Genomic DNA, 13,292 nt, shown 5'->3' on the forward strand with positions numbered 1-13,292 from the left:
ATCATCTCTACAAGTATCATGACGGGCGTACATCTGTTCGCCGTCGTCCCCAGAGCACACCTCCAAGGGAGGAGGGAGAAAGTGTTTGAATGCTGGAGGATGCTGGGTGCGATGAGACAGAGGTTTTTGAAGTTGGGGGCTCCTCCCGCCAACCTTTTGCCCCCCGGGGGGTCCCCAGCCCTTGGCCACACGGCGCCTTTCGGCCGCGTGCCGGCGCACGCTCTCCGCAAGGCACGTCACGGGAACGCGGGGCGCTGCGCGCGCAGGTCCGGTGCAAACTTTCTGCAAGTGCAACTTGGGCATCCCCGGGGAGGAGGGAACGCAGGACTCCTGGCGAGGAGGGGGCGCGAAGCGAAAGCGAATGCGGCCGCGAGCACGGGGGCGGATCCCCGCTGGGCAGAGGGCCTGAAAGGGAGCCAATCGGGCAGCCGCGGCTGCTGCCAATCACGCGGCTCCCTCCAATCCCACCCGTGCCATTTCCAAAATCTCGGTCCCACTGTGCAGCTCAAATGTGGTGTTCACTCTGCCATTCGCTGGAGGACAGAGTGAGAACAGGAATAAGCAGAGTTAGGAGACCAGGACAAAGAAGTTAAAGAGCGCCTAATATATACATGTTTTTGAAGGCGGGCAGAGGGAAAAAAGTACCCCCAGAGAGGATCTATGGGTCTGATTGTGTAGTTCTGATGGAGCCCCCTTTGAGCAAGAGGAACCCGCCAGCGCTGAGATTAGCGGATTTGGCAACGGCTCAGGCCGGGCCGCTTCAGAATATGACAGGCTTCCCGGCGCTGGCCAGCCCGCCCGCCCACTCCCAACTCCGCGCAGCTGCCGCGCACCTCCGCCCTCGGGATCAGGGCGCTGACCCCGGCGTGGCCATCACTCCGCTCGGACCCGAGCACATGGCCCAAGCGAGCGCGCTCGGCCTCAGCCCTCTCTCCCAGGGGCTGCCGGCACAGTCCGGGGGCCTGGCGGCCGCCGCCCGCGCTGCAGCCTCGGTCGCGCACCCCAGCGGCGGCACCTACCCCGGCGGCGGGGGCAGCAGCAGAGCGCAGCCCTCCGCGCCCCCGCCCCCAGCCCCTCCTCTTCCTCCCTCCCCTTCACCCCCTCCCCCTCCCCCTCCTCCTCCTCCTGCCCTCTCGGGCTACACCACCACCAACAGTGGCGGCGGCGGCAGCAGCGGCAAAGGCCACAGCAGGGACTTCGTCCTCCGGAGGGACCTTTCCGCCACGGCCCCCGCGGCGGCCATGCACGGGGCCCCGCTCGGAGGGGAGCAGCAGTCCGGCACCGGCTCCCCCCAGCACTCGGCCCCGCCTCCCCACTCGGCCGGCATGTTCATCTCGGCCAGCGGCACCTACGCGGGCCCGGACGGCAGCGGCGGCGGGGGCCCGGCGCTCTTCCCCGCGCTGCACGACACGCCAGGAGCCCCCGGCGGCCACCCGCACCCGCTCAACGGCCAGATGCGCCTGGGGCTGGCGGCGGCGGCGGCAGCCGCGGCGGCCGAGCTGTACGGCCGCGCCGAGCCGCCCTTCGCACCGCGCTCCGGGGATGCTCACTACGGGGCGGTGGCGGCCGCTGCAGCAGCCGCCCTGCACGGCTACGGAGCCGTGAACTTAAACCTGAACCTGGCGGCGGCAGCCGCGGCGGCGGCGGCCGGACCGGGGCCCCACCTGCAACACCACGCGCCGCCCCCGGCGCCGCCGCCGCCGCCGGCGCCCGCGCAGCACCCGCACCAGCACCACCCCCACCTCCCAGGGGCGGCCGGGGCCTTCCTGCGCTACATGCGGCAGCCAATCAAGCAGGAGCTCATCTGCAAGTGGATCGACCCCGACGAGCTGGCCGGGCAGCCGCCACCGCCGCCACCGCCCCCGGCCGGCGGCGCCAAGCCCTGCTCCAAAACTTTCGGCACCATGCACGAGCTGGTGAACCACGTCACGGTGGAGCACGTGGGTGGCCCCGAGCAAAGCAGCCACGTCTGCTTCTGGGAGGACTGTCCGCGCGAGGGCAAGCCCTTCAAGGCCAAATACAAGCTCATCAACCACATCCGCGTGCACACCGGCGAGAAGCCCTTTCCCTGCCCCTTCCCGGGCTGCGGCAAGGTCTTCGCGCGCTCGGAGAACCTCAAGATCCACAAGCGCACTCATACAGGTGGGTGTCTGTCCCCGGCCGCGCCGCAGCCGCCGCCTCCCGTGCCGCCGCCGCTTCCGCCGCTGCTTCTCTTCCTCCTCCTCCTGCTTGCCTTAATTTTTCCCTCCTTCTGCTGCTTCTCTTCGCATACGTATAACCCGGACATGTGACTTCTTTTTTTTCTCTCCCCCCTTTTTTTCTATGAATAAGTAATTCGATAGCATACACAGGCCTCGCGCTGGGTTCCCACACGGTGGAGTCTCCAGCGCGTCCGCAGCCCCTCCGCCGGGACCGGCAACGCGCTCCAGCCGCCGCCGCCGCCGGGGAGCAGAAGCAGCAGCAGCCGGAACAGGAAGGCACCCAGGACGGTCGGCAGCCCCCATCCGCCCGGCCCGGGAAACTTGGGGGAGGGCGATGGGAAAGGGGGGCCGGAATAGGAGCCGCCCCGGCGGCTCTTCCCTTCCTACCCGGTGTCAGGCCATGCGCGGTCGTCGCGCTCCCAAGAGCGGGCGTGCGAGGGGCGCGTGGGATTTTCTGCGGTGTTGGGGCCCCAGGCCGAGCTCGGTGTGGCCCCTACAGGAAGGTACGAGGTCCCATCCCTCCGGAGCGAGGTGCAAAATGAGAAAGGAATGCGCCCTTGGGCCCCTGGAGACCTCCCCGCTACACACACACACACACACACAACACACACAGACCGTTGCACACCCCACGCGTACCCCTTCACGTGCGTACACATCACAGACGACTTGACGCACTCGTATTCCCTCATACACCCCACTTCCTCATTGCTGGGACCCCCCCATATGCCTTGACACACACCTCCCACATACATCCTCACACGTTCTAATTTACACACCTTCATACACACTCATACACACGCGCGCCATCACACATTCTATCACACATACCCTAAAGGGTGCTGGAGAAAATTGGCTTTTGTCGTTTTAAAGAAGACTCTACTTGGAGGAAAGGGCGAACTGCAGAGCCTACCCCGCTGTGGAGCTTGGGGGAAGCCCCTAGCGCGGTGGGAACCTCTCCCACCCCGCCACCAAACCCTGCCTTTGGGGGTGCCACGGCGCCGGGGTAGGGCGGCTGCGGCCTGGGGCGGTGGGATGGCTCTTGCGGGTCGTGTGCCGCCTTTGAACGGACGAGCGCGTCGGGCGGAAGCGCTGATGAGCAGGAGCGCAGTCGGGATTTATAGGAACAGACAATATTACCCCTCGGAGGACACTTAAGTAACTGGAGTTTACATTCAGTAATTACTTGGCTGATTTATCGGCGCTGCGGCGGTGAGGAAGGCAGCCGCCGGGCGTGGACCCCAACGCCTGGCCAGCGGCCGGGGCCGAGGGCATTAGGGGGATCTGCAGGAGGAGCAGGCTCGGGGTGGCCCGAGGCTGGAGCCCCGGGACTTGCTCCTGTCGGCCGACACCTGACAGGCCTCCTGTGGACTGGCCGATGATGGGCTGGGAGCACGTTTTCCCGGGCGCTCCGTTTGCCAGCTCAGTTCTTTTCTAATCTGGATCAGTCTGCCTTAATGATTTTTCCAAACGGAAACTTCCCACAAGGCTCTCGTAAAAACTCCCTGGCCCGCTAAGCCAGCTGCTTGCCCCTGTGCCCAGCACTTCGCGACGGGGCAGGGGCTTGGGACCGTGAAGGGGGCGCGCGAGGGGGAGTCGTCCCCCAAAAGGGAACCGCTAAAAGCGGAGCCTGCGGCCTCCGGCCCTTCCCGCCTTTCCAAGCCTGGGAGGAGGAGGAGTGGACCTTCCCTTCGCGGGAAGGGAAGCTGCTCGCAGCCGAGGGCCGTTTCCGCCCCGTAAAGCAAGGCACTGGACATCGATGGCGCGGGAGCTGCCCGGGTCCCGGCTCTCTGGCCCCTGCGGGACAGGCTGCCTGCTGCCCGGCTCCACGGCGGCCCCGGGAGGGGGCGTGCGCGCGTCCGGGGCGGGGCGGGGGGCAGAGGGCCCGGGCGCCGAGGGGACCCAGGGCCATTTTGTTTTCTGGTTCCATGTCGTGCGCTAGGTTGCATTTCTGTCCGGCCCCGCGGGGCTGCGTGGGCCTGGCTGGGTCCCTCAGGGAGGGATGCGAGCGCCTCACGTTCATACTTAAACCAGCGCCTGGTGTTTTTGGCGTTCCTAAATGGCTACTGCGCCATTGAGCATTGTGTCCAGAGAGGGACCATCCCGGACTCCCCTCCCTACCACGCCGCTCTCCCTTTGGGGGGTTGTCCGGGATCCCGAAACTGATTGATCAAAGGAAATAATCCCCCAGGCACTCTCGAAGGCCCCTTTCCTGACCCACGTGCCCCCAGTTCGGTTTATAACCTTCCTCTGGGCCGGACCCGAGTTCTCCTGGGGATGGGAACTTGTAGGAGCTGGGAGTTACCCACACCACGCGTAGCTTCCTTTACTCTCTCAAACTCTGTAAGTAGTTAAATTCTGACGTGACCCTCTGTCGGAATCTGAAACGTAAACACTGGGGTCATCTCTCACTCTGTCTAGTTAGGTAGAATTTGCACACTGAGCCCTTTAGGACCCCTGAATAAAATAGGCAATTCTGTTACCCTTCCCTTCTACTTTCTTCCTTCACCTCTCTCTTCTGCCTAATTTTCTGTCTTTCCCCTCTGTATCTCCCGCTACTAGATCTAATTGCTTCTCTTTATCATGTGCAGTGGCGGAACCCAAAACGGTCAAGCCATTTATTGCATTTATTCATCACAATCCGGGATCTGTAACTTGTAGGAAAACATGAGATCTCTAAACAACAACATTGCATATTTGCACAGAGTGAATAAAACCGATTAAACCTCCATATTGAAGAAAACCTGATTATAATTTTTTTCGAAGATTGCTATGTTAAATTAGTATTCTCTCCAACTTAAAGTGGAATACAGAGATCAGGACAAATAATGGATGTTTTGATAAAAATTGAATAACTGTCTTTGTTGCAGCTCATCTACAGAGAATTTTCAGAGATGGTGATTTTCATGGTGTTAATGTTGTGTTTTTCCCTCTCTCTATAGATCAATGTACGAGGTATATTTGAATATCTAATTTCATTTTTAAACAGTATTTCCAAGTAGGGTAAGTTATACTCCAGGCATCTGAATACTTTCAGATGTGCTAATGTACTCTGGCATTGAAGCAGTTATCATCGGTGAAATAAATTTTTTTTAAAAACTACACTGAAATATTTCTATAAGAAAATTCACCACAAAAATTTATGCACACTAAGCTGTCTTAATAGTTGTTTGCATTTTTAAAAAATAAATTATCAAAAACCAAGGAAAAGGCCATACCATGTGTGTCATCAGAGTAGCTGCTGAAATGTGGAGAAATTCAACTTTATTTTTAAAATCATTTAGATATGAGGAAAACATTATACAATGATATGTATAAGATGACTTGTCCAATTATGGACTCAAATTCACCAAGTTCATAGATACTAAGGTGAGAAGGAAAATTCATACTGTTACCTGCTGTCTTCCTTATTTGCTTTTTAATACCAAGGTGTAGTGTGGTTGAATTTCTAGTTGTTTTATTAAGGATTTCCACTTCTTGGACTAGCGGTCTTGTGTTTAAAGGCATTGTGTTTCTGGGGTGTCAGAGCAGCAAAAAGGGGTGATGGGCCAAAAGACTGGTAAATAGTCCATCTTTTTTGACTATTAAGCCATGTAGAAAGCTGTTAGAACAAGTTTACCTATGGCATCAGGTAAATGCCAGGTTCTGGCTGAGGCTTGTGGTCTTTATTAACGCTTGTTAAGGTTCTGTTCCTCTAGGCTCTTAATTGCCCTGCAAGTTGTGAGGAAAACTGGTAGAATGAAGAGGCCAACGGCCTAGTCTGCCCAGTGAGGCTTGTAAAAATCTAGTGGTGGGATTGTGTGTTTCACAGGTGCCTTTATTTATGAAGAGAACAGAATTTTGTTATTCGGGTCCTAGTTGGGTTTCAGTGTTAAATCCTGGACCATGTGCTAGCCATTCTCTGCCTGGCCTCTGTGGTACTGCAGGGACTGACATCTGGCCTCTAACAAACCCACGTCAAGGAGGGACTCTGGCCCGTGGACATCAGGCCCATCCCTGAAGTATCCCTTCCCTGTTGCATCCTGGAACGTAGGACTTAGGAATAGGAATTGGGCTGGGCGTTGGTCTTCGAGAGAATGGGAAAATGATTCCTCATTTCTGCTCCAAGATTTCTCTCAAGTGAGAGAGCTCTGAAAAACAAGTGTTAACCTTTCCTATGTTTTGTTGCAGGGGAAAAGCCTTTCAAATGTGAGTTCGATGGCTGCGACAGGAAGTTTGCCAACAGCAGTGATCGAAAGAAACATTCCCATGTCCACACCAGCGACAAGCCCTACTACTGCAAGATTCGAGGCTGTGACAAATCCTACACTCACCCGAGCTCTCTAAGGAAGCACATGAAGATTCACTGCAAGTCCCCACCGCCATCTCCAGGCGCCCTGGGTTACTCATCAGTGGGGACTCCAGTGGGTGCCCCCTTGTCCCCTGTGCTGGACCCAACCAGGAGTCGCTCTAGCACTCTCTCCCCTCAGGTGACCAACCTCAATGAGTGGTACGTTTGCCAGGCCAGTGGGGCCCCCAGCCACCTCCACACACCTTCCAGCAACGGAACCACTTCCGAGTCTGAAGATGAGGAGATGTACGGGAACTCTGAAGTTGTGCGGACGATACATTAGAATTTATTAGTCATAATAATAAGTAAAATCAGAAGTGGGAGTCCTTGGACCATATCCTAACCTGAGACAATGCTGAGCCTGAGACAAACCCGTGACTCAGACTTGCCACCGGGTCTAATGAGCCCTATTTATTCAGTATGAAACCCTATGGTGTTTGTACATTTAATTAATTTAATTAAGATATTTGGGCTTTTTTTCCCCTTAGAAAACAAACAAAACAACAACCAAGCTGGACTTGTATGTTGCAGGGGGACAGGGCTGGGAGCAAATTGTACCAAGGAAAATGAATGGAGAGATTAGCTAATCAAGATACATACTACCGATGCAATATATATATTTTTTAGAAGGGAAGAGAAAGAGCATTAAGTCAGAACTCGACACAGCAACAAGGCCCTCTGCATTTCTTGGAGTGCCTCGAGAATGCCTTTGACACCATAACGTGGGCTTCTTTGGACCCACTTTGCCTCCTCCTCGGGCCCTATTTCTGCAAAGGCCTCTTGATTGTAAACCACACACTTGCTGCATGTCCAACAGATCTTGGACTGTACCTGTGTCCAAAAATATTTGTAAAAACCCTTTAAGTTCTAATACTTGTAATTTTAATTTCCACTCTTTTATTACTGATCTCATCTTAACACAATATTTTTATACAGGATTATTTCTTCATTACCCTGCTTGTGTATGATGAGAAAAAAAAATAATGATGCAGCAACCTTCATACGTCTCCATGTATTGTGCTACCTGTGATTGTTCAAGCAAAAGTGGAGAGAAGAAAAGGCTGCTGCGATAGACAACTGTGAAACTGTGATATTTTATAAAATAGAAGAAATCAAGTGCTTTCTTCTTCCTCTATGGTATTTTTTTTTGTTTTAATCTGAAATCTCAGATGCTGCCTCTTTGCTACGTCCATGTTTTAGATCTTAAGTTTTTTGGGATGCCAAAATTAACAGGCAAGTCTAAGGAGGTGGGATGTTGGCAACATGCCGATTTTCTTTTTGGAAAGCTGTTGTTTTTAAAACAGGCCAACCCTTCTCTTATACTGTTGTATCAACCTTTTAAAAAGTCTTTATTTTTCATTACCTGAAACTGCATTTTAATGCATTTTCTTCCACCTGAGCACTGAGCACACCGAACTCTATCCCATTTGAAAATGACAGTGTGTGAAGTGTATGATTTACATTAAAAGAGGGGAGGGAGTTGCTATACATATTAAAATTTTTAAAAGGTTTTAGTTACCACCAAACACTGATGAATGTGTGACCTTTGCCAGAGCTGTCAAGCTAGGATGAAAAAGGTCAGGGACCCAGGACAATAACTCTTAGTCAATTTATTTTCGGTTGGTACAACACATCTTGTGTGCAAAATGTAGTCCATCATAAACATCATACCAATATACTAAAGAGCACTAATTTATCCTCAGAGACCCTGAAGACTCCCCTCCCCAGGGTTTGTAGAAATTTGTTTTATGTGCTGTGAGTGGGTGATGGAGTCTTGTCATTGTTAATAATTTGTATGTGAACACTATTATTTGTACAGTTGAATTAATTTATTTTCAGACATCATCCCTTTTTTTTTTCCTGGAAGAGTTCAAAGCACACCAAAGAATTATACGTTTTGGTGAAAGATTGTCGTTTATGATCCACGGTTTATTTAAAAAAAAAAGGAAAGGAAATGGGAAAATATATTTTTAAGCTTACTTGAATGAACAACGTAATGTGAAAACCAGGACTCTTCCTGCATGTCTTTTTTGCATTGTGTTGACCAGATGATATATAGTTTATAGATATATTATATTACTAGTACAGTGCATGGTGCTGTCACTTTGAAAGCCTTTCAATGTTGTCTTCAGATTGTTACGGTGAATATGAAACATGCAGACCCCTCCTTTATAAAGAAAAAGACCATAAAACTTGAATATAAAATAATTCTACATTTTTAAAGTTTATTTGATTTTCATATTATTCACTTTCAAAGCTATTTCAAATAGACAAAATAAGATAAGGTATAACTTTGGGGGGATAATTTATGTATCGTAAACTTATTAGAACAAAATATTCCTGATTTATAATGAGTTGTTTTATTTATACAACTTTTTCAATGGTAGTTTGCACTATTCTTTATTATGCTACAGGTTTATTTATTATGAAACAAAGGAATATGTATTTTATGTATTTTGCCATGCATAGGTTAACTCTCCGCCACAGATTTATTGGTTCCTGATACACCTTAAATAAAAACTTAAAATGTGTACCTCCAATAGAAAGAAAGCAAGAATGATTATGAAGTGAAAACTTTAATAAAGTTATTCTTCCTATGTATTGCTTATGTTTTACATAATGGCATCTCCCTGCCATTCTCTTACAAACAGAACGGGTTGCTGAAGTAGTGAACATTAGTGTCTCTTCCCTTGATCTCTTTGTTTCTTAGCCTCTCCCCAAGCAATAAAGTATTTTTACAGCTTGGTTTAATTTATAGTCTAATCTAGAAATTACAATATGTTTATGAAGACTAAGCCCTGTAGGTTGCAAGTAACGCTAGCATAAATCTTAGGGGTTGCTGCATGAATTTGTTAAGATTAATAATATCCTTAGTGACCCTAATCACTGGAAATCTGAAAAGTGAATTTCAGCATTTCTTAGATTCCTAGCCTCTAAAGTAATGGTAAGAAAGAATGAGGAAAGGATAGAGGGACAGTGAGAGGCTTCCAGACACAAAGGAGGTAAAAACAAATTCAGGAGCCGAGATGAGTATTGAGTTAAACACATCCTGAATGAAGTTGAGTAGTGGGCATCAAATACCTTATATCAGGTAATGGGGAGATCAGAATCCAATATTGTGGTTTATTTGGAAGTTGAGTGGATAGAAGTAACTTAGCATTTCTGGGCAGGTGTTAAGGAGAAATCAGATTCTTTCATGGCAACAAAATATCCAAATGGCTTAAACTAATGTAATCGACTGTCCACATTAACAAGGCTGAACCTTTGCTTGTTTTTACGTTAGCTGATACAAAACTGATAAAAGGCAAATAGTTAAAAACAATTGGCAATAATGTCAGTAAGCATTTTCCCAAAAGGTTATAGTGGTTTTTAAAAGTCAGGTTTGTTAAATGTAGTAAAGGTGAAACAGGTTGCAAAGAGTTGTTTTAAGCCTAATGACAATAACCAGCACACGAAGGAGAAAAACACTCATAAATGAGGGCCCCCAATCAATGGGAAAACTTATAGCTCTCTAATGAAGTTTCCTGTGAAAAGGGGTGACACAAAGCCACCAGGACATGAATCATTCATGGGAAATATAAAAGATAAAAGATAGTTGACAATGAGCAGAACCTTGTATAGAGTCTATAAAACAAGTTTCCCCTTCTTATTTTCTGCTTTAAAACGCACAATCTCCCTCTCCCAGCGTTCTCTGTCCAGTCTATAGACTTAAAATTGACCACTGCTCGTCCTGCGCCACTTCAAAGTAATTTAGTCCAGAACGGAAGGCTTGGCGCTTGGACAATCTTCATGGTGTGTTAAGATTTCTATGGCAATTGGCAAGCAAGACGTTCCCATCTGAATATGTCTCAAAGAAAGCCACTTATTGACACTAAGTTGGCTATCATCAAAGACTTCATCTTTCCTAGGCAAAACGTGGCCCTCATGGCCCTCGCAAACATTGTTTAAATCATCTACTTTTGTTTTCCAGGCTAGGAGAGTCTTCAAACACATGATTATTTGTCATTTATGTATATTTTTTCCCATTCAGGATGTTCTTTGATCAAGCTAATGCTCCTAAAATCTAAAGTACTGAGAAAGAGCTTGAGAGTGGAAATTATATTCTCTTAAGAAGTTGGAGATGGCCACACAAGAGGGATAGCACTGGGGACAGGAAAAGAGGAGGCCCAAACTCCGTGAAAGCTAGGCCCAACTCTCTGCAGGCATGTTTGTATTGTATAGTCTTGTCATTTATATCCTTCATTTTGTGGAAGCTTTTTGAGACCATAATTGTTCATTCTGTTTATCTGTCTATCTATCTACCTACCTACCTACCTACCTACCTATCTATCTCTTTCTCTATAAAATGGGACAAGAAATGTTCACCAGGAGTATTCTTTTATCCCAGTTTGGTTAGGAAATACAACTGGGGAAGGGGGGGAGACAATCTAGTTTCTCAAGTGATCACCTTAAGTCAGAGAAAAGCTGAATACAGAAAAACAAAGCAATCCAGACACTTATGAATACTTTCAGCCTGTCACATCACACTACCTGCTTCCCCATCCACGTGTAATCTACCAAAATAGACCCACGGCCACCGAAACCCACCCTTCCAGGGCTGGAGGGATAGGGAAGGAGGCCCACAGGGAAACGGCCTTGGGATTCCCAGCACACTTTCCCTCCTTGAACAAAAACTCACACCCCTCACGCCCACGCACAAGCACTCCGCAGCACACATTCACACATAACGCTAGTGCCTAATCAGGCAGGGAGAAGTTCAAAGGCATGTTCTTTGAAATTCAAACTACTGCTTTTATGGTACATCCACACGGAGCGTCAGGATTGCTATGGCAATGGGCAGGGCCAGAGGAGTCGCTGGCAGAGGGTCCACAGCAATTCGAGACACTCTGTTAAGATACAGTTGCACTGACCTTTATTTTCATGCCAAGTAAGCTCAATTTTCACCTCATCAGAAATATATATATTACATATAATACTACACGTATAGTATGATATATAATAATATATATGTATTTCCATCTACTTTTTGTCAAGATTCCCCCACAGAACCTTCTAGGTTGAGAGAAAGAATGAAGAGAGGAGGAGTGAAAGTCGAGTGGGGGTGGGGGTGAGTGATGTTGGAAGACGGGGGGGGGGGGGGGGGGGGGGGGGGGGGAAGGGGCAGGAGCGCCACAGCGCCAGTGCCTCTTCCTTCTCTCCCACCTAAGTACTTTCATTTGCAGAGCGATTGTTCTTTGTTTATTTAATACAAGTACTGTGTGAATGGTGAAAAATAAACACGATGAAAAATAACCAAACAGATGATTCCTCCGAGTGAAAAAGCCCGGACTTAATAAAAGTGCGAAGCAGTCACCGCTGAATGAGAAACCCTTTGAAGTGGAACTTATTATAGGAGGAATACTTTGGGGTTGCCTTAACGACGCCGCTGAATCGAAAGCGCTCGCCTTTGTCAGCGATTTGTTCTCCTTTGCTGGGGTGCCCGGAGAAATTACTTACATGGGCTGCCTTAACATGCAGCCTGCAAATCAGTAACTTTGCAGCTCAGACTTGCAGACGCCACTCCGCAACGGACAAAAAGAAGTCAGGGGGAAACGCACCAACCTTTTACGCCGAGTCTCTGGGGAAGGGGGCGCACGGGCGTGTTGGGGGCGGCAGATAAGAAGTTGTATTACAACTGGCCCCCCTCACTTGGGCTCCCCACCCTCAGCTCCCATCCCCCACCCGACCCAGAGCCTGGGCTGGGGCCTCGGCCGCCCGGGCCGCCCTCGGTTACAGGGGCGGCTCCGGCTCCTCCAGGGCCCTCCAGCGAGGGGCGCTCTTCCGCGCGCTGGCCCGGCGCAGGGCTTTCCCAGCAGTCCCGGCCATATTTAATAAGGGTCGTTTATCACCCAGGCGCTTTGAAGGGTCGCCTCCAGCCCTGTGCCCATTAGAAAGGCGGAGGTGACATTTAAACTCCGTTTTCAAGGATCGCGGGGGGATTTCAATGAAAAGGCAACTCGTTTGTCTTATGAGGCTGGAAACAACCCCCTTCTCGCTCCTTTTGACCACATGGCATAACTCAAAAACAATAGTTCAAAAGTGAAATGGCATCGTGGTGTTCACTCGGAGACAGGCCCCCATCTAGCACCAGAGAAAAGGGGTAGTCCGCAAGACAATGTGCTTTTTGTGTCCGACTCTGTCACAAGGATTGTGTTGTTTGCTTTGGAGGCTGCGCCTGTTATACTTTCCTGAAAGTGCTTGTGTTAAACAAGAGTTATAAGTCATCCAAAACAACAAACATTTTGATTTTCTTTGCCTAAAGGGCTTTCCCTGGCTATGGGCACCGTGAAAAAATAATGTCCTTGCTGAGAAAGGAACACCAGTAGTAGCATTAGAAGCGGGCGCATTAAATATTGAATGACACGGGGAAAAAGAGCTTGTCGAGGGGCACTCAGCCTTAAAGTCTTTCTTCAACTTTGTCTTCGGTGGCTGCTGGACTATTTAAGATGGTATTAATTAAGGCAGCTTCGGATGCCGCCGAGCCCGCTGGCCCCTCGGCCGCTCTTGGTCAATGGGCCTGTGTCCCCGCGCTCTGCTCACGCGTTGGCTGAGCCGAGTGCAAATGTCACTTCTCATTTGCAGGCTGAAGAGAAGGGCCCATCCTACATTAAGGGCAGCAGGGATGCAGTCATCAGCAGGCGTTAAAGGAATACAAGGAGGCCGGGGTGAGGGGAGGAGAGGCGGGAACAAAATGGGAACATCTGCCCTGGGCCGGGGAGGGGTGT

At 50.0% G+C, this 13,292-nt stretch overlaps 1 protein-coding gene across 1 annotated transcript; it reads left to right on the forward strand.

Moving 5' to 3' along the window:
• Window positions 1-611: 611 nt before the first annotated feature.
• On the forward strand, window positions 612-6,811 carry ZIC5 (Zic family member 5). Its single transcript, XM_046663664.1, has 2 exons — window positions 612-2,142; window positions 6,369-6,811. Exons 1-2 carry the CDS (start codon window positions 612-614, stop codon window positions 6,809-6,811), a joined length of 1,974 nt encoding a protein of 657 aa, XP_046519620.1.
• The last annotated feature ends 6,481 nt before the right edge of the window (window positions 6,812-13,292 follow it).

This window comes from Equus quagga, chromosome 6, assembly GCF_021613505.1.
Source record: "Equus quagga isolate Etosha38 chromosome 6, UCLA_HA_Equagga_1.0, whole genome shotgun sequence".
Lineage (NCBI taxonomy): Eukaryota > Metazoa > Chordata > Mammalia > Perissodactyla > Equidae > Equus > Equus quagga.

Coding starts and splice junctions, on each gene's coding strand:
- ZIC5 (XM_046663664.1), top strand. CDS start 612: ATGTTTTTGAAGGCGGGCAGAGGGAAAAAAGTACCCCCAGAGAGGATC. Junction 2,143..6,368: donor CCACAAGCGCACTCATACAG/GTGGGTGTCTGT, acceptor GTTTTGTTGCAG/GGGAAAAGCCTTTCAAATGT.